Source organism: Anomalospiza imberbis, chromosome 1, assembly GCF_031753505.1.
Source record: "Anomalospiza imberbis isolate Cuckoo-Finch-1a 21T00152 chromosome 1, ASM3175350v1, whole genome shotgun sequence".
NCBI classification, from domain to species: domain Eukaryota; kingdom Metazoa; phylum Chordata; class Aves; order Passeriformes; family Viduidae; genus Anomalospiza; species Anomalospiza imberbis.
Genome location: NC_089681.1, coordinates 105,913,552 through 105,934,029, shown reverse-complemented (window position 1 = coordinate 105,934,029; position 20,478 = coordinate 105,913,552). Strand labels below are relative to the sequence as shown.

Genomic DNA, 20,478 nt, shown 5'->3' with positions numbered 1-20,478 from the left:
TTTAGTGAAGCACATCACTTCAGCCGTATCCATATATAAATTTGAGCATTGAGATGATCAGTTGAAGTGGCTTCTAAAGTGAAAATAGTGGTGCGTAAAAATTCGCCACTGACAGTGCTGCAGCGTATAAGGGAGACTGACAAACTCATTCAGTGCTGCTGTAGAACCTGCTCCAAGGCTAATGTGAAGTCCTAAACTGCCCTTGACCTCTGAAGTGACTCCACAAACAAGGTCTGGTTCCTTAGGGCTGGAAAGACCAGTTTTGTTACCCTGCAGCACCATTCCCTCAGTATATAACCAGTCAGCTAGGTCCCCACATTAAAATGCAAGCTGCAAGCAAACCCACCCTCTTCCAGAGGTACGCATTGCAATTCTGCCCTTCCAAGCTAAATTGGAAGGAGAAGTATGAGAAAGAATGTAAACTCTAGAGTAAGATTTATTTTCCTATTCCAAGTGGGTATCAAGTAGTTTTAAAGCAAATATTGTATGCTAATTGATTTAAATCTTTTACTTTTCATCTCTGCTCCACTATCTTTGATGAGACTTTCTGTCATAAATCTATAAATATCACTTAAACACAGCACATTTTTCAAGGTAAAGATATACTAGTGGTTCTGATACTGACAGTCTGAATATCATGCATAGAGTTATGCTACTGTCTGCAAACTGTAGATGTGTCCACTCCTTTTCTTTCTTCACAATATTTTTGACAGTAAGCAGTCTCCACTGACTGTTGAAGACTGCTTTGGAATAAAATGTGGTTTAGTGTGCCTTAGGTGTCAGGCAACATAAAGTCATCTCATTAAATGTGTATTATTATACAGACAACTGAGTGTGAAAGGATTGAAGATTCACAAAGAGTTTAGAATATTATTATTTGACTTAAACACTTTATGCAGTTTTAACATTCTTTGCCATGATATTGTGGATGGGGTTTTTGGTTATGGAATTTTATTTTATTTATCATAATAAATTTTGGCTAATTATTTTTTGAAAGCATGGGTTTCAAAGTGGTAATTCTGCAGAAATTTCCAATACTGCACAGCCATTTGTATTATTCAATCTATTGGGTGCAGGCTGACATATTTTTTAAGACTGTTTCTGCCATTTCTTTAGTTTTCTTGATAGCAATAGACAAAAAATTCTGTTTCTTTTGTTCTTTTCTTTTTGGAGCATTTAATCCCATATCAGCAATTGAAGGAAATGTCTTTCTTAGATTCTTTTCATCTGCTGTGAAGGCAATATGTTTTTCAAATTTAGTCCCTCCTGTCACATTTATAGTAAGATTGGTCCTCCTTGGCATTCTAGTGAGCCTTGTGGCTTGTGGTTTCTTTTTGTTTCTTTCTGACCACTGACTCCACGCAGATATTTCCTGTCTCAAGTTACCTGGAGTGCCAGCCTGCAAGGTGTGGTGCGTACTGGCCCCCATTCAGCAAAACTATTAAGTATGTGGCCAGTTCTGCTAACGTTAGTAGGCCCTCCATGTGTGCTGAAACTTAAACACATGATTAAATACTTCATAAAAAAGGGAACAATCTCAACATTTGGCAAGACTGAGTTTCAGAAATCCTTTAGACTTCTTCTTACTGAATTCGCTATTTACTTGCCCTAGCTCTGCTCTAGTCTGTTCCTTGTCTTGTGCCAATCTCCTTTCTGATTACCCATCCTTATGATTTGTCACCTTGCCCCCTCTTCTTATGCCTTTGCATTACTCACTAGCATCTTAAGTCTGTGGTAATGATCAGTGGTCATGAACATGTCTCTTTTTGTACTGCTAGAGGAGAGCTTGGTGAATTTTACAGCATATAACCTTTTCTGAGCTCCAAGGCTGTGCAAAAGTTAATAGAATTAAATTCATGGCAGGTGAAGACATTTGCAGGGTTCAAGTCTGTGGGTAAATTTTGAACCCATGAACTTCAAGTGAGCTGCAAATTTATTCAGAACACGTTCTTCCATCTCTAGAACAGACTGCATATAATGTTATACACATCTGTTATTATTGCAAACAAAAAGTTGCTGTTTTTACTCTAATGCCAAATGAGGCACAAAAAAACAACAGCTGTTGCTATTGCACAACCCAACAACCCTCTTTCCCCCAGCAATTAGTCTTGCCTTAAAAAAAATAGAAAATAAAAACCTCAGACACAAAATTGAAAACCCCATAAAAAAGAAGAAAAATCCCTGAAAATAAATAGACTCAAATGTGGTCTGCTTATAAATATTCATAGGGAAAAATGGGATCACATCACTTAGCCCACTCCTAAGGGAACCCTCAATGCTAACGAACTCTTGCAGCACATGTTAGCAATAATGGGTTTCCTTATTCTACAAGACAAAAACAGGATCTTGGGCCAACATGGTGGCTCAAGTAACCAGCCTCAGCAGGCTGCCTTGGAGATTTCAATTTCACTTGAATTCTTGCCACTTCCAGCTTGGCTGATGATTTCAACTCTTTTGTTGAAAGAGAGAGGTAAGGCTGTGTAGTGTAGTGTGTGGCATTCAGCTGCATGTCTCCGTTCCTACAAATATGTGTTGCTATTTCTATGCGGTTTTTCTGTGTGGTTTTAAGGGTTCCACCTTTAAGGGGTTCTGTTCTAGCAGCTGCTTGGTAGGTCTCCCTGTTGCAGGCTGGTCCTCAGCTATTCTCTTTGCCCAGGGACCTGGGAGTCACACAAACATTTAAGTGCTGCTCACTCTGCCAGTGCAACTCTGGTCCAGCCCTTTTCTTAAGTCCAGATGTGTCTCAAGTCTGTTCACATGAAGTTGCGTATTCAAAGACAAGCTTGCACTGAACTGGGCCCTGTGGATGATGTACCCATGTGCATTCATGACCAAGGATTCATTCATGCCATGTGTGTACATCAAGCAAGAGCAGGATGGAACATGCTCCACTCCAGTTTGCTAGAAGATACTTGGAGTTCATGCCTCCCCATGCACATTGTCAAAGCTTGGCAACACTGTAGGCAGAAAACAAGACAGACAGCAACAGGGCTGCCTGTGCCCACTTCCCCACTCTTTGTAGAGACCTGTCACCAATTTTTTGTGTTTTCACAATTTTTCTATACTGTTTAGTGGGCAGGACAGCACAGCTCCATTTGGTCACTTTTGCTGCCCTCACCTTGCTCACCTACTTGGTGGGAATAGGAGCAGTGGTCACACAGAGGGGACTTCCTCTATGTTCAGCTGCGGTTGGAGCAAAGGGTCAGCGCTGGGGAAGAGCACAGCTTCATATACCTCTTAATTCCCTGTGTGGGAATATGGGTGAGCTCCAATATCACTGTACATTCTATTATAACCAACACCAATTTTTGCTTGGAAAACCACATTGTTCAATCTGAAATTTTTCAGGCTTCTCTGCTCACTTGCTGATTGACTTTAGGTAATTTACATAAAATCAGATAACATGTCTTTTAAACTGATGAAGACTGAAAAAGAGCATGAATGTACATACACAGAGGCATGCCTCCTGCACCTAGTCAGCCTTGTTTGTATAAGGCACAAACAGAAATAGAATTGACCAAGTTCTTCCCTCCCTTCCTTCCTTCCTTCCTGTCTTCCTGCCTGCCTGCCTTCCTGCCTTCCTTCCTTCCTGCCTCCCTCTCTCTCCCTCCCTCGCCAGCCATGAAGCAGGGAATACATAGGAAAGGTATATGTTTTGGGAAGGTGGGGGAAAGGTAGTGATCTTACCCTAGTGACTGCTTTAGCAATCTGTGCAAGTCCAAAATTCTCTCACACTGTCTAAAGAGAAAAGTGGTAAGAGAGAACCCTTTATTATTTCATTTCTTATAAGACTGCCAGGAAGCTCATTGAATAGCTTTGTCTGTTTTTAGCACCGATATTTGAAGTTGCAATCAGGGCACTGAGTTCAAACACAATTTGAATTATTTTCAAAGGCTTATCCAGTATTACAACATGACACAGTCATTGCTGCAAGAATTCTCTCATTAAAACAGCCTGTCTTTCTCCCAATTAGGGTAAAATCCTGAACAGAAAAGGATGCTGTCCGATTTGCACTGAAAGTAAGTCCTTTATTCACATTCTTTAAATTCTTTTTTATTCTTTCTGAGAAAATAAATATATAGAAGTATGCTTGCTTTTCTGTCTTCTTTTCAGAGGCAGCTAAAGGGCAAATGATTATTTTTAGCAATAGATTTTGCCTCCTATAAATCTGTAATTTTAAAATAAAATGCCTGGGTATTTTGTTTTAATTTTATTTTTCAAAATTAGGCTATTTTTGTCAAACCTGAGGTGGTGGATTTTGAAAGATATAGTTGGTCTGTGAAATTTGTAGGCAATAAAGCAGGAAAATAACTTTTAGGACTTGGGTACATTTTACACCTGTAACTAACAGTCCAGCTATGTGCATATATAATCACACCTTTGCAGATGATTTGTGAGAGTTAAAAAAAGGTGTGCAGAAATCTGAGACACAGTCTGGGGCAGCAGTGGAAAGTAGAATAGAAAACTATTCTTCTTTGTTTATGATGTTTAGTTCAACTGTTACATTCTTATCCCTTTACTCCTATCTTCAGGAATGATCATTAAATTGCAATATCACCGTCCTAGTCAGCAAAGGAGTTACACAGATACTTATCTTTAAACTTGTTCTATTTAACTCAACAGGGAGAGCTGAAGTTAACAAGATACCATTGCGTATTTCCTTCAGTACCTATTTAAGTATTTTATGAAATAGGGACAGACTGCTAAAATGGAGTTTTATGAACTATAGGAATGCTTTTGAAAGAAGAAAATGTTCCTCTTCTTTTGTCTAAAATCAAATGGTTTTGCTGTTCAACTCAGTTCTGAGATCTCTTGAATTGCACAAATCCTCTATGCTAAATACCTGTTTTTTTCACTCTGTGGCTCAATTATTTTGAAATATGTATCTTGGGATAAAATACATCTAGTTTGCAAGTCTTAATTATCAAAATGAGAGCAAATGCAAGGGACAGCACACTCAGAAACACTTGAAATAATACTGAGCAGAGGAAGAAATGAAAGAGGATTCAACTGACTAGCAGTTGATTTCATGTTAGCTCAGTTTCAAAGGAGAAGAAATTTGCATAGACCTTTGCTCAGATATGACATACCATTAGCGTCATGAATTTATCAATCTCTATCTCGCCTCTTCTTTTTGTTTCAGTCTCATTTAACCTTTCTCTTGTGTTCTTCCTGTGTTCTTCTGTAACATAAGAGGGGAGGAAAAGAGTGGAGCCAGTCATTCTATCAAAGCACAGCTCTACTATAAGAGGTTCAAAAGAATACAGTACAGTGACTCCTTCAGAAATGCTGTCAGAGAGTAATGACTTGTGATAATTGTTTCATGGGAGAAGGAGGCAAAAAATTGGAGTTCTTCAAAGTTAAAATAACTTACCTAGGAGCCAGGTTACCTAAAATCTCAAAACGTCTTGGTGATATAAGAAGGGAATTCTCATTGCTATAAACATGTGAAACTAAGGCCAGATCATTATTGCTTGTCCTGCCATGCAGATCTGTAAAGAGCCTGGCTCCATCTTCCCAGTGACCTCTTTCTATGCATTGGCAGCCTGCTATTAGGTCTCCCCAAAGGATAAACAGCCTTATTCCCTTATGGTAAGGGATCCAGGATATTAAGGGTCCTATCTGCATTGCACTGTCTGTGCTTGAGCCTGAGAGGCTCATTGTCCTCTCTCACTGTCCCATGCTCCACCACTGCACATGAAACAGAGGGGTCTTTTATTTACAGTTATCTCACTATGGACCCATTCAGTACCTAGAAAAGAGCTGATTCCAAACTTTCATGATTAACAGGGCATTCTTGGCTTTTACAGAAAATATGAGCAAGGAGCTTAAATACCCAGTGTCATACAGCAGTGGTGGCTACCAGTAGTTGTTTTAACATTAGTATTTTAACATTTGCCATTTGCAAAGAATTAATTCCACCTTTGCAGCAGAAGTGCTGTACATCTCATCACGACTATCATCTGACAGTAATTGGAAACTTTGCTAATTCAGCCAGTTTCTGATATGATGTACATACAGCCCTTCCCTCACCCATTCACTCATGTTGATCCTGATCCTGTCTCCATATACTAACACACCAAACATTTCTGGTGCTCCAGCAGATATTAGTTTTCCAACATAAAAACAACATAGGTAGGTACAAGAACATACTGTACATGGGAGAGCTTTGAGTACAGTTTAAATGCAGCCAATTTCTATGAAGTGGGTCAAAGCCAGTCATGTTGTGAAAGGATACACTTCAAACTGAAAAAAAAATCAAAAAAAAAAAATCAAAGGATTATTTTCAAAGCAGTTTGTTGCAAAGAGAAAAAGTATCTCATCTCCTAAAGGGCTGGAGAGTCTCTTTTGTCTACTGTTGCTGAAGTTAACTGTAGTTAGTTTTGGCATGTTGCTTTTTAAGCTCCATGGCTGGCGTACAGTTATCACTAATTAAACACAGTGGTCATACCAGTGGAAAATTCAACAGTTTAGTTTATGCTGCTGTAAAAAATGTAATGAAATGTACACTTTTGGGCTTGATTTAGAAAAATCACCACTGACGTCAATTCCATAAATTAGTAATCCTATGTTAGACCAAGGTAATTTTCATATTAAAAATAAGAAAAAACTAAACCTGAGTTCAAATAACATTAACAGACTGCTCTCAGCTTCAGACATAGATAGGAACTTCCAGTGGAAGTAAAATCTTTGTTCTTGACAAAGAAGAATTCATAGGCCTTGCTGAAATTACAGTACACAGGATGAATGAAAACTTGTTACTAAAATCATGTACATGTACTTTAATCATTATTAATAGTCCTAGCACAATCTTACACCAGTCGTTGTGAGATTTTGTGGATGAGGTTTTTTTCAAAGTGAACTGCAGTCATCTAGGTTTACATGTGCAGTACACATGATTAATTTTGCAGTAAAGGCTGCTTTTGGGACAGAAAATTTCATTCATCACAAATCATTCCACAGCTTGTTTAATTGACAAAATGATCAACAGACCTAAACCAAATTCAAGGGCATTTGGACCCAACTTAGGAGTAAGAGGTTGGTACTTTCACTTGGTCCTACATTCTTTTTATGTGTTTTTATAGAATTACTGAAAAAAGTGCTGACTTTCAAAGAATAGAAAAGAACAAGAAACAAAGTGAGGTTATGCATTGTGGATACCTGTAAGAGCAGGAAGTGGGTCTAAAGGACCACATAGGTCCCTGTTTTTTCTGTTATTTCCTTTCCATAAAGAAATACAACAACAAAAAGACTGCAATTGTTTATTCATACTGGAATACTGTTCATGATTTACCTCCCATTTCAGCTGTGATGCTCTACTGTATAAATATGTATTTGGACAAATTGGAATAGCTATTTTATTTATGAAATAGACCATAAAGACTCCTGTGGAGTTTTTGACACCACACCTTGTAATGTGTATTATATCAAGCTGCACTATGCAGCAGTTATGAGGAAAGTCCTCTATGGCTTTGCATTTTTTACAGAAAACCTAATGAAATTCTATTATGCGTGTTCTGTAGCTAGTTTTTAGAAGTTAATAATGTGTTCTGTTTGATTTAGGGCTTAATTCAGCATATGGGCTAATTGCATTCAAAGTTTCATTTTATTTTTAAAAAGCTGAGATATTTTTGAATTATAGATCTGCAACCAGAACACCCTTCACTGGTAAACTTGTGTTTTTTCCTCCTTCTCCTTACTTAGAAAGTATCCAAACCGATTTTAGTTATAATTTAAAGTATATTTTTCTTGGCCACTCTTAACTACCTACAAGCCCAGCAAAGTGTGACCAGACATCTGGACATCTTGGACTTCAGCTGACTGCTCTGATCTCCTGAAAAAACAAAACAAGCTATTCCATGAGCACCAGAGCTAACAGAGCCTGATTTCCTATGGATTTGTGTCCCATTTCCTTTATATCCCAACAAATAATAAACCCAGCTAGAGACAATATATCCTGTGGCTGGTCTGGAGCTACAAGTGTGCTAATTGCCCAGCCAATGTGCTCGCGCTCTCGCCTGGTCAGGATGTGTGTGCTGACTGTCTGTCTGGCCTCCACCACGCAGTATATATATTTTGCCTTTCTAAAAAGGCTAAATACTGTCTGGGGGAATGGAGGCACTGGGTGGAAGGCAGAAAGGTTCTTTTTGGCAACCACTTAGTTTAATAAGTGGTTCTTACCTGTACTCAGTGTACTACTTACTAGAAATGAGTGGTCTTTCAGACTTTTATCCCTCCACATTGGCCAAATAGTTTGTGATTTTTTTTTCTTTATGAGAGTATGTTGAAACTTAGGAAATGCTAATGTGTTCTTTTCCATGCTGTTGCTTTTTTAGCTTCCTTTTTTGTACAGCTATACGTGTTTTCAAAAACACTGCCTTTTCTAATGAAAGTCACTATTTCATTTGAATTGGGAGCATGATTTGAAAATTCAAGGAAAACATGCCAACAGTTCTATAGTATCCACTTTTAGCACCTAAATACTATTATTAATTGGCAAGTGAGCTGTAGAGCCTTAGGTGGGAGCTAAGCAAACTGCATTAATCACACACGTAGTTTAATATTTTAGTCAAATATTAAGTGAAAGTGTGAAGTCCGTATTTAGTTGCTTAAAAAACAAATGTGAAAACTGCCAAGCTCCCAAAAGTTTTTATGAATGCCAGAAGGTCTGAATATTGATTTGGGAGCAACACACAGGATTTCCAAAAGAGATTTAGTGGTGTTTGCATCCAGCTCTCAATAATGTTTAATCAGAGTTGAGTGCCTGAAGTGTTTTGAAAATCACAGCCTCCTAAACATAGCTCTGGAGCCCTCTTTTGAAAAATCTGTGTTTTTCAAGGATAGAGAGTAAATGGGTAAATTTGCATTCATGTGCATGTCTAGATGAGCAAAAGAAAACACCAAAGATCACGAATGCCGCATTCAAAATGAGGAAGAGGCAATGATTCTTCATTTCCTTTGCCCAAGGATGTTGTAGATGCTAAAAACATTTTTGGACTAGAAAAATTCACAGAAAATATTTCTATGAAAGGTTACTAAATTGATAGAAACCATGGTTAGCTCAGAAAGTCCCTAATTTGAAAGTAGTTGGAGGTTGGGGGAGTCTCAGGGGGAAATATTGTATAGAATAGCCCTTTTCTAGCTCTACCTTAGACAGCTGACACACGGAGTGTTGGCAATAAGCTGGGAACAATTTATGTAGGGGGAAAAAAGGGAAAGATCTACACCTATGACCCTATGTCTTGCTATCATAAGCTAGCAAAATTCATACTCCAGGGTTGGGGAACATAACTTTAGTGATGCAGCATCACCTCTTCATCTGTTATGTCCCAACAGAGAGGAAAGTCACACACAATCCTATCTAGAGATCAGTGCCTCTAATAGATTTCAAAAATTGCCAAGTAAAAAGACTGGTTTGTTTCAAAAGGGAAAGAAAATGAAAAGGAAAAAGAAAAGAGAAAAGAAAAGAAAAGAAAAGAAAAGAAAAGAAAAGAAAAGAAAAGAAAAGAAAAGAAAAGAAAAGAAAAGAAAAGAAAAGAAAAGAAAAGAAAAGAAAAGAAAAGAAAAGAAAAGAAAAGAAAAGAGAAAAGAAAAGAAAAAGAAAAAAAGAAAAAGAATAAGTAAAATGAAAAAGAAAATGGGAAAAGAAAAGTAAGAGAAGCAAACCATAAAATATGATGTGATTGAAACTCTCCCAAAAGGAAATAAACAACTCAAAAGCTAAAAATGGCAGGAATTCTTTTCATGTTGATGGTCTTTTTACGCCTGGTATTTAAGGTTTATTTCTAGGCCAACCAGTCTTTCTTACTGGCAGTGACTGAGTTATCACACACACTTTTGCAGGGTGTGGATTTATTTTTAAAACCCACAATTTTAGCAAACCTTTCAAGAATGTTTTACGCAGTGATATCAGAGAATCAATTATTTAGACTGTTTTTAGGTGGATTTTCCCTCCTCCATTTCCTTGGTTATTAAAGAAAACAACAAAATTTGGATCAGACCTTCAGCTATCCAGTCCAAAATACATTTTTAACTGCACGGCATCAAGTTGACATATGACGTGACATGATGTAACATAACATAAAACAACATTACTCTGCATAACACATTAGAAATTAAAAATAAATATTTCCTTTGGATCCCATTGGTACTGTCAATTTTACTTGCACATCTCTAAATTATGCTTGTTCCTCTCATGTCTTGCCTTTTAGTCACTTGCTTAGGTGAAGAACCAGCCTCCTCCTCCCAGTAGGTTGGTTAAAAACATGTATAACATGTCCACATTCTTGGCATTTAGAAACACAGAGAAAAATCAGATCTTTCCTCTAGAATGTTCACTGATGTTTGGTTGATGTTTTTTCATTAAAATTTTCGTTAAAGTTGTCCTTATATTTAAGAAAAAAATAAAACTGGAGTAGTTGAAGAACAATCTGAGCTGGTAATAAGATGTATCTTAATATTCATTATGCAGATAATTAGATGTATACATAAGGAAATCAGAAACATGTTAGTATGATAACAAAAGGGTAAAGTCAGATGGTCTCCATATAAAATCTATAGATTATTTTTTCTGTTGGTAAAAATGATATTAATTAAAAGCCATATAGCTTCTGTCAATTTGTGGAGAATCAATTAATCTTTTAATGAACTTTGGAAAGCTGTCATTGACATCCTCATTGGTATCAGTGAGGAAAAGAAAATTCACAGAAATTCACATTTTTAAAAGCACTCTTTTGCCTAAATGTCTTGGTTTCAGGGTCTGCTTAAAGTCTGTCAGGCCTGTTTTCTGGAGATGTTGATCAAATGTGGATAATTTTAATTTTTGATGGAGTTGTCAATATGATGTCCTTGAGAAATTGAAACTTTTGGTCCCTAGTTGCCAGACACAGTAAAGAGGAGTAATAATGATGCCAAAATGAGTTACTGGTATAGCTAAAGAAGTGGCCAGTTGGGGGTAAAGTAAAAATCACCTAGGTACCAGCTCCGTGATGGCTCTGCACCATGCAGTGAGGGGAAAGTGAGATTAGGCTTTAGGAAGACATTTGTTGTAGTAGGGACAGACCAAAATTGAAGCAGGTTGCCAGAGGTGGCAATAGAGTTGCTGTTACTACTGCTCTTTATGGGCAGGTTAGATAAACCTCTGTCAGGAATAATAGAGGTGCAGGTGATTCTTCATTGCAGCTGGCAAAGAAAAAAAAAAGGGTAATGTTTCCTGGGGCTTCCTTCAGCTCCATTTTCTGTGTCTCCATGTAGATTTCCTTGGGTGCTCTTTACAGTCAGAAAAACACGAGAAAGTTTACAGCTCCTTTAGCATAGCACTCTGCCTAGGCTGAAAAAACTCTGTTGGGAAAGGTGTATTGTGTAGTTAGAACTGTATTGCACTCCATGGGAGGAATTCCCTTCCCCTTCATAACATTCATGTCTTCTTCTTTTTCGTAGATTTGAATTTGTTTTTTGTTTTTTTTTTTTTTAAGCTGGTTTTTCAAGCAAGCCATTGTTAGTTAAACAGATGTCATCTTTCAAAAGCAGCCTTAGCCCATGGGTATACAGCTGGCAATAGCAATGTGCATTTCTCTGCCTTGAGACTCCTTCTTCCAGGAATACCAGCAATGTGGTTAGAACCTATTGTTATACCAGAAGGCTGCAAGGCAAATATATTTGCTGCTATCTTTAGTTGTGAGGCAATTCAATCAGTTGCTGGGTAGCTGCAGGATAACTCAGCATCATTGTTATGAATATAGAAATGCTCTTTGGGCTGTGAGTTCTCTGACCAGTGTACGGCTTCAAACATCCATAAGAGATTTTCATCCATTTGTAATGATGCAAATAATTGGTAGAGACACCATGCTCTTTGGCAGTCATTGCATCATGTTAGTCATGTACTACTGACTTTTAGTTGATAGTGTGATATCAATAACTACTACAAGTCAGTTGTGTATAAACAACATATAAAATAGCTTGTAAGACTGAGAAAAGATGCTGGTTCTACAGGTATTTTGGGGAAAAAAACATGTAACCACACCTAGTTTATAAATGTATAATATTTATAAGTGTATATATGTAAAATATGAACTGACCCAGCTCCTGCTAAAGTGATCTGATGGTTTTGTAATTTCAGAGAGTCACTGAAATTTGAAAAAGTTCACAGGCATTGTAATAACTTAAACTGTATGTTATGTTTAAGGGACAAAGCTACAGGTTTGCCTTCCTATGCTGCCCCAAGGATGAACGGGCCTTTGGTTACCAGCCACTTTGGGAAAGACTGCTAAAGCAATGAAGCGTTTGTTTTTCAAAGATACATTTCATCCCTGTGGGCACCAGTCAAAATCTATGCTCTAGAGCAGATAGATTAGATGAGAGCAGCATCTCTAAGTTCTTATCAACTTCTTTTTTCCAACTTTTATTGATATGGTGCTTTTGTTTCTCACTCACCTGCAGAGCCTGGAGTTTGCACTGTATTTGGAGATCCTCACTACAACACTTTTGATGGACGGACATTTAACTTTCAGGGAACATGTCAGTACGTTTTGACAAAAGACTGCTCCTCCTCTGCCTCACCCTTTCAGGTGCTGGTAAAAAACGATGCCCGTCGGACCCGTTCTTTCTCCTGGACAAAGTCAGTGGACCTTGTGTTGGGCAGAAGCACAATCAGCCTCCAGCAGCACCTCACAGTGAAGTGGAATGGGACCCGAATTTCACTACCTTGCGAGACACCACAATTTCAGATCGATTTGGATGGTTATTTGCTGAAAGTGACAACCAAAGCAGGTAAGACAAGTATGTGTGTGTCTGTGTTTGTGTGTGTGTCTTCTTTCTCTCTGAAGAACTTCTGAAGTTCAGCATGAACAGTAGTCAGTAAAAAAACGTGATAGCAGTAATAAATATCATGATTACTCTTTAGAGATCAGAGAAACCCACAGCGCTTTCAAAATTCCCGCAGCCCATGAGCAGACAGAAATCCCAGCTATGAGTTTGAAGTCTGCAGAATATTGCTAAGCTGTGTTTCATTCTGCAGCTGACAATTAGCTGCCCAAATAGACAAATGTGCCATGACTTTCACTTCCAATATCTTAAAAGTGGCTTATAGAGAGTATGGTGGGTTGCCTGTGGCTGGACATCACCCAAACATGCTCACCAAAGCCACTGTATCACTTCCCTCCTCACCTGGACAGGAAAGAGAAAATATAGTGGAAGACTCATGGTTCAAGATAAGGACTGGTAGATATCACTCAGCAATTACCATTGTGGGAAAAAATAGACTCAATTTGGGGAAATTAATTTATTGCCAATAATATTAGGGTAGGATAATGTGAAATGAAGTAAAATCTTCAAAAAGCCTCCACACTCCAAATCCCCTTCTTCTCAAGCTTCACTTCTGATTCTCTCTACCTCCTCCTGCCCTGAATTGTGTAGGGGAATTGGGAATGGGATTTACAGTCAGTCCATCACATATTATATCTACCAGTTCTTCCTCCTCAGGGGAGGATTCCTCACACTCATTCCTTGCTCCAGCATGGGGTCCCCTCCACAGGAGACAGTTCTCTGCAAAGTTCTCCAATGTGAGTCCCTCCCATGGGCTGCATTTCTTCACAAACTTCAAAAATGAAGGTCCCTTCCAGAGGGTGCAGCCCTCCAGGAATGAACAGGCTCCAACATGGATTCCCCATGAGGTCACAAGTCCTGCTAGCAAATATGCTCTAGGGTGGGCTCCTCTCTTCATGGCTTCCCACGGGGTCACAGTCTCCTGGCATCCATCTGCTCCAGTGTGGTGTTATCCAGGGGCTCCAGCATGGACCTCCGTGGGCTGCAGGAGGGCAGTCTTGTCTCACCATGGTCTGTACCCTGGGCTGCAGGGAATATCTGCTTCAGTACCTTCTCTCCCTTCTTCTCTGCTGACTGCAGAATTGTTTATCTTACACTCTCCCTCCTCTTTCTGACTGCAGTTGCACAGGGTTTTTCTCCCCCTTCTTAAATATGTTATCCCAGAGGTGCTACCACTGTTGCCAAGGCCGAGCCCATCTTGGAGCCAGCTGGAACTGGTCCATCTTGGAGCCAGCTGCAATTGGCTCCATCGGACATGGGGGAATTTTATGGCAGCTTCTGACAGAAGCCACCCCTGTAGCTCTCTCCTTCCAAAATCTTGCCATACAATCTCAATACTCAGTATCATTTGATACTTAGAGATAAGAACAGAGAGGATATCAGTTCTTAAACATAAAATTCATGTTTTTCAAAGTTGCAGCAACATATCTTGCAGTTAAGGTGATCAATTATATATTCATAGTTATAGATGGCTGGAATGAGTTTAAGTTATAAAATTATGGAAATATTTCACTGGGGCTATCCAGCAAAATGGAGGCGCTGGTTTGAAAAGCAAGGCCTAAGATGTTTAGTGCCATCTTATTTGGCTTGCTTTGTGCCCAAGTAAGAAGTTGTCTGCAAGGAAAAAGCACCACAAGCAAGAGGAAACGAGAAACTTTGTAGAATTTTTTCACTGGGGGAAAAAATTGGATAAATTTCTGTTTCAGAAGAATTAAAAAAAAATATATGCTTTCCCAGTGTAGGATGAAAAAAGAGAGGGAGGAAGTAATGCAAAATAAGCAAAACTGCTGCACTAGAAGTAAAATTCCTACTTTACTTCTAGAAACAGGGAAGGGAAATAGCATTCTCTCATGTCTTTTGAGTCTTGGAAAATACATTAATTGTCAAAATGCTAAACCAGAGGACTTATTTTGTTTTGATAAACTGTTCTGAAACGATAGTATCTTTGCATAGATAAATACTGAGGGGAAGTTTAAAACTTTCTCATTAGCATGTGTTAGGTACTACTGTAGTCCCTAGAGATTTCTCTTACACAGTGAAGTACTGTTTCAGTGAGAATACTGTTTACTGTTAATTCTATTAAATCTCATGTGAAAGCAGTGAAACCAGTCTTTCTTAGGGAGTGATACAGTCACAGGCATGACACATAGTCATACTCATTATCTAGCATAATTTTCTTTCAGGGGGACACTAGCAACCACTGTTGAGCTGAGAATTTAGACACCTGTTCATATCGCCTCTGGAAAAAAGAGTCTGCATAATGTGGATCCAGGCTCTGGGCTCATTCCTCAAAGTGGCTATGCAGATTTTTGTGGCTGTCTGTAAAATGCACACAAGTTGACCATTATTCACAACTTCTAATTAGAAGCATCTTGAGGGTTTTTCTTTGCAGCCAGCTGAACACCATGAATTCAGGCGATGTGGATTTCATTAGCCAACCACAGGCCAAGGAAAGGTTTTCAACTGAAGATGAATGACAGCTAATCCTGCTGCTATTCCATTTGTTTCTGGTGCAAACCTACTAAATGACTACACACATCCTTGTCCATGTGTTGGCAGAGGAAGTGCAAACATGGCATATGACAACATACCAAACAGTGTGTAATCACTGCAAATTATAGCCTAAATAATTCCTCCCCTTAAGGGAGCAGGATCAGGTTTCTCTTGCTGAATACAGCATGATGGGCCAAGTCCTACTTTCTTCAGCACATAAGGCCTGAGAAGTAGCAGAATGACCTGGCTCCATTTTGCTGGGAGAAGACAAGCAGCAGAGAGGCTGTAAAGAGGAAGAATGTGCTGAGTAGAACTGGTTTAAAGGCAAACATTTTGTTCCACAGGAAGTTCTGAGTACCAGGGGAAAAAAATGGACAAATTTCTGTTTCTGAAGGAAACATGGATTTTAAAAAAAATATGCATTCTCCGAGTAGGATGAAAAAAGAGAAGGAGGAAATAATGAAAAATAAGCAAAACTGCTGCACTAGAAATAAAATTCAAAGTAAAATTGGGCTGGGAAATGCAGGGTCTGGTGCTTACAGCTCAGCCAGCATTCTCACAGATTTTGATTTTCCTTTTGCAGAGCTGGGAATTTAGCCTTAGATAAAACAGGGAAGTCCAAAGCTTCAGGAAGTCTTGTGGTCTCTGGCTACAGGGCAATGTGCATGGCAGGGCAGTCCTGAAGTTTCATACTCTGATCATTCAGGCTTCCAGGCAGCCCACCAGGCGAGCTGGCAGGAAACCAGTTTGGAACCTTGCCGGTGCTGTGTTGGAAGTTCATTGAATACGATATGTCTCCCTGAAGCATTTAAGTTCTGATGAATTGGCATTTTCCAGTGAAAACCTGTTTTGTTGCTGAATTCCTCACCAGCTGTAGCCTTGGATGGCATGCAGCAGTAGTCCTTGCACTCTGCACTGGGAGCTATGGGTATGCTTGGGATGTGTTGAGTCCTTATCCAAATTTGTGTGTTAGAAAGACAAAGGACTCTTTGGTAAGTAACATGGGGCTGGTGTTACTTATCTATTCCTCTATTGCACAATCATTTTGTTGTTTCTGTGCTATCTTTTGCACAAAACCACTTTGCTGCACTTTTTCTGTACTACTTTGGCATTAAATCTTTAAGGAAGAGTTGTTTGCCAGTTCCTGAGGATGCCTTTAAATCTCAAGGATGCCATGAAAAATCATGCAGAACAATTGATGAGAGGTCCTATAATGGGGAACTCAGTGTGTGATATACATAAATCCAGAAGGATTTTTTTAAAATGGAGTATAGCAGACAATGTGCCAAGTTAAGAAATCAAGTAACAAGTTGGTTAAGCATCCTTAAAAAAGAGGGAGTAATTGGAAAAAATGAAAAAGTAAGTCAGAGAATATTCCTTTTCTGCACATCCCCAGATGGGACAGATGTTGCATCCTTTGGCTTCTCATCTCTTGGTTTCTGATTCTTGTCCAAGTGAATGGGAAACTCATTCATTTTGGGCGGGGGGAAGAAAGGGGGAGTATAGGCACCAAGAAAATCTTCCAAACAGTTTCTGCCTGCCAACGAGACCATTTCAAACACTGCTCTGTAGCATAATGCTATCTGTCACAGCTCTTACTGGTTTACAGAAACTAACTGGACTTTCTGCTTGTGAACAAAAAAAAAAAAAAAAGGCACACACTACACAGTGTGATCAGGCTCCAACAAAATTATCATGCATGTAGGAGTAAATACCTTGTTACTCCAAAAAGGAATAAGCTGTGTTATGGACAGAAACCTTTAGGCTCTGCCTTCATCAAAGCCAGAAATTACCCTTCCATCTGAGCAATTACAGCAGAATAAAGTGTAATTAAGCCATACCAGCTAGAGGAAAGTATGTCCATGTGGCAGTTACACAGTGAGTCCCTTGCATGAAATCCAGTAATCAAGGCAGGAATCTCTAGATTTTAAAATAAGCATTTTTATATACTGAGAAAAGAAGCCATAATTTCATGTTATTCTCCTTCTGCATACCTGCATGCCTTATACAGGTCTACAAAAGCAACATGTAACAAGTAAATTAACTCAGGGGAAGAGGACATAAATGTTCAGAAAAATTTTCAAGTTAACCTTTCATAATTAATGTATTTTCACTGAAGGTCAGTAAGTTTTGTGTTAAGGGAAAAAAACTAGTCTTAAAAGGAAACTTAAGTTAGAATCCTTAGCCAGTCTTTTCTGACTTTGTTTAAAGTAGGGAGCTTCTCTGGAGGAAAAACTTGCACACAGTCTTAAAAACTATAGTTATTTTCTGAAAAGAACTGTCTGAAAATTTGGATCTTGATGCCTTAAACTCTGAGAAAGTTTATGTAATTCTCAAGTCTGAAGAAATCTTCGTTTATAAGTTAATGGCAAGTATTTTCTAAGTGCCAGCACAGCAGTATTAATCTTGAGTCTGCAAATCAAGCTGTGTTTTGTTTTGTTCAGTGTTGTCAGAAGCAAAGACAGCTGGATTTTGAATTTGTCCAGCAATGATAATGGATGAAGCAGCTTAAAAGGCAGCTTTCCCCCTTGCCACTGTGCTGGCCTCATTAACAGTTGTAGTCTTGCACAATTTCTCAGTTGGCTGGGTGTAAAGTGCCTTTGGAGGAGGAGACAGTGGCCCCATCCATGTTGGGTTTATGAGGTAATTTGAAACTGATTTCAGGCATAGTTAGCTCAGGATGCATTTGTGCTACCTTTGCTAAGCTATGGTCGTAAGAAAACAGTGTAATAGACTGCAGTGACAGGTAATACAGAATTACCTTCACAGCCTTGATGAGTAAATCATTCCCAAAACTTCTGGAGACATGGTGTAACCTACCAAGCACTAGGGCAGGATGCTAAGATGGATGCACCCTTCTATAGCCATAATTTCCTCTTGAACGTCACCCTGTTCCTCTGCAGCACCGGTAGGAATTGTCAGAGGAGACAATGGGATGTGTTGCTGAAGGAAGGGCTCCAGCTTTGAACTGAATCACTGGTATGTTAATTACTTGCATGAAGATAGGGCAGGATTTGGATCACACAGTGACAAGCACTGATTTACAAGGGGAAAGGTGGTACTAAGCCAGCCCACAAAGCAAATGAAGAAAGCTGGAGTGAAGCCCTGGTCCTGCACCACAGAGTGATGCACTTTGGTATTCTCATCTACGCAGGGGGAACAGGGTAAAATCTGGATTATCCTGTTGAAAAGCAGGATCCTGTGTTTATCCTTAACTAATGGCTGTTCACAGGTATTTTATGAGAATAATTTAATACCATCAAAATTATTTGTGATCTTCAGATGCAGGGTTCCTGCAGATGTGATATAGAGCCATTCAGGAAACAGTGGAAGTAATTACAAGAAAGGCCATTTTTGGGTAGATGTTAAGCAGCAATATTTCTTGGTGTTGTTTTTATCCCAAATGATATCAAAATGGTTTTCCCTTATGAGCTGCCTATTTACTCCTCGAAGAATGGAATCTATTTAATTTACAGTCACTCAGGGGAAAACTATAAGTTTAGTCTCCACCTGGTCTCTGGCCCCTCTAGACTATCTCTGGGAACAGAAAGACATTCAGAAAGTAGTTTATTCCCTCTGCATTAAACAATCGTGTTGTGATCCAGAGCTGCCTGTTTTACTCCCTCAAAGGGCCTAGACAGGTGACTTAAGCTAGACACCTAGTTTTTAGATGGGTACAGACAGATAAAATGGATGTCGGTCACAAAAAGTAACTTTGTTTGACATTCCAGAAGTGCCAAACCTTTCTGTAAAGCAAATTGTATGAGAGGGCTTACATCCCAGCCACTAGGTGAAGGTTAAATGTTTACCGTAATTTCTCAGTGTTGCTAACTTATGCAGACAAAAAGTTGGTAATTAATGCCTTTTGAATGAACAGTTTGAATCCAATTCAGAATGCTTTCTTACAACAGTTTTACCCATCTGCTATGTCTTTGTTGTAATCTTTTTAACTCTTTTTACTCTCACAAAATAAGGTAACTTGTGTTGGAACAGTTGTATTCACCCAATGAGCAATCAGTGTCAGCTTTGTAGGCAAGAGTAGGATGTTTCCCATAAGGTCATGACTGGAGTCTCATGGGTCATGGGCATCTTTGTATTACCACTACCTGTGCAATGGGTACCAATGGTTGAAATTCTGGGCCCCCTGCAAAGTCACCTAGAAATTTACCATAGCAAATTCAATTTGTAGAATTTTGCAAGAGCCCTCCTTTGATATTGATATCCTGCCTTGGCTCCATATTTTTTAGGATAACCCCATTCATTAGCAAGAGGGAACAAAAATAAGAGGAGATAGGCATGAATGTATTGTAATTGGCTGCAATTTAAGAAACACTGCACTTGCCAGAGGCATTTACTGGGAACTATATAGAAATATAACAGCATTATCAGAACTAAGCCAATAGCTTTGTTTTGGTTCCCATTAACAGTGTTTCACAAACATAAAGTGCAGTTTGCTATCCTAAATTTCATCTCTCTCTCTCTTTTTTTTTTTTTTTTTTTTGTGCACTTTTGTCTTATCTTTTTATCAGGCTTGGAAATCTCATGGGATGGAGACAGTTTTGTGGAAGTCATGGCTGCACCTCATCTGAAAGGCAAACTCTGTGGTCTGTGTGGCAATTACAATGGGCACAAACGGGATGACCTGATTGGAGGGGATGGGAATTTTAAGTTTGATGTGGACGACTTTGCTGAATCCTGGCGTGTGGAGTCCAATGAGTTCTGTAGCCGCCCGCAGAGGAAACCCATACCGGAGCTCTGTCACGGGACAGTCAGGGTGAAACTCCGAGCTCATCGGGAATGCCAGAAACTCAAAGCATGGGAGTTCCAGAGCTGTCATTCAACAGTGGATTATACCACCTTTTACCGGTAAGCGTGGCTTGCTGTGGAGGGAGATACTAAGTTACTGGGTGAGGAGAAAAACCACATAGTAGGGCCAGTTGAACACATGCACAAGCACTTGAACACATTTTGAGATATTTTTGTAAGAATTAATATACAAGCTTATATTATGGGAGGTATTCTGGATACCTCCCATAATATAATATAATTAGATATTCTGGATCCAGAATCAGAAGAAGAAGGTCCTGAGAAAATAGACCTGAGCAGCCAACAGTGAGAAAGGCAGGCAGGCTTGTGATAACCTAGAGAAAAACTACTTTTTGA

General features: G+C 39.1%; 1 protein-coding gene across 3 annotated transcripts in view; it reads left to right on the top strand.

Moving 5' to 3' along the window:
* The window catches only part of BMPER (BMP binding endothelial regulator), a 146,680-nt gene that overhangs the window by 82,559 nt on the left and 43,643 nt on the right, over positions 1–20,478 (top strand). For all 3 annotated transcript variants that reach the window (XM_068203940.1, XM_068203948.1, XM_068203956.1), the window contains exons 11-13: positions 3,974–4,019; positions 12,439–12,768; positions 19,845–20,181. In XM_068203940.1, the coding sequence (XP_068060041.1) occupies positions 3,974–4,019; positions 12,439–12,768; positions 19,845–20,181 (713 nt within the window). The remainder of the gene's footprint in view (positions 1–3,973; positions 4,020–12,438; positions 12,769–19,844; positions 20,182–20,478) is intronic.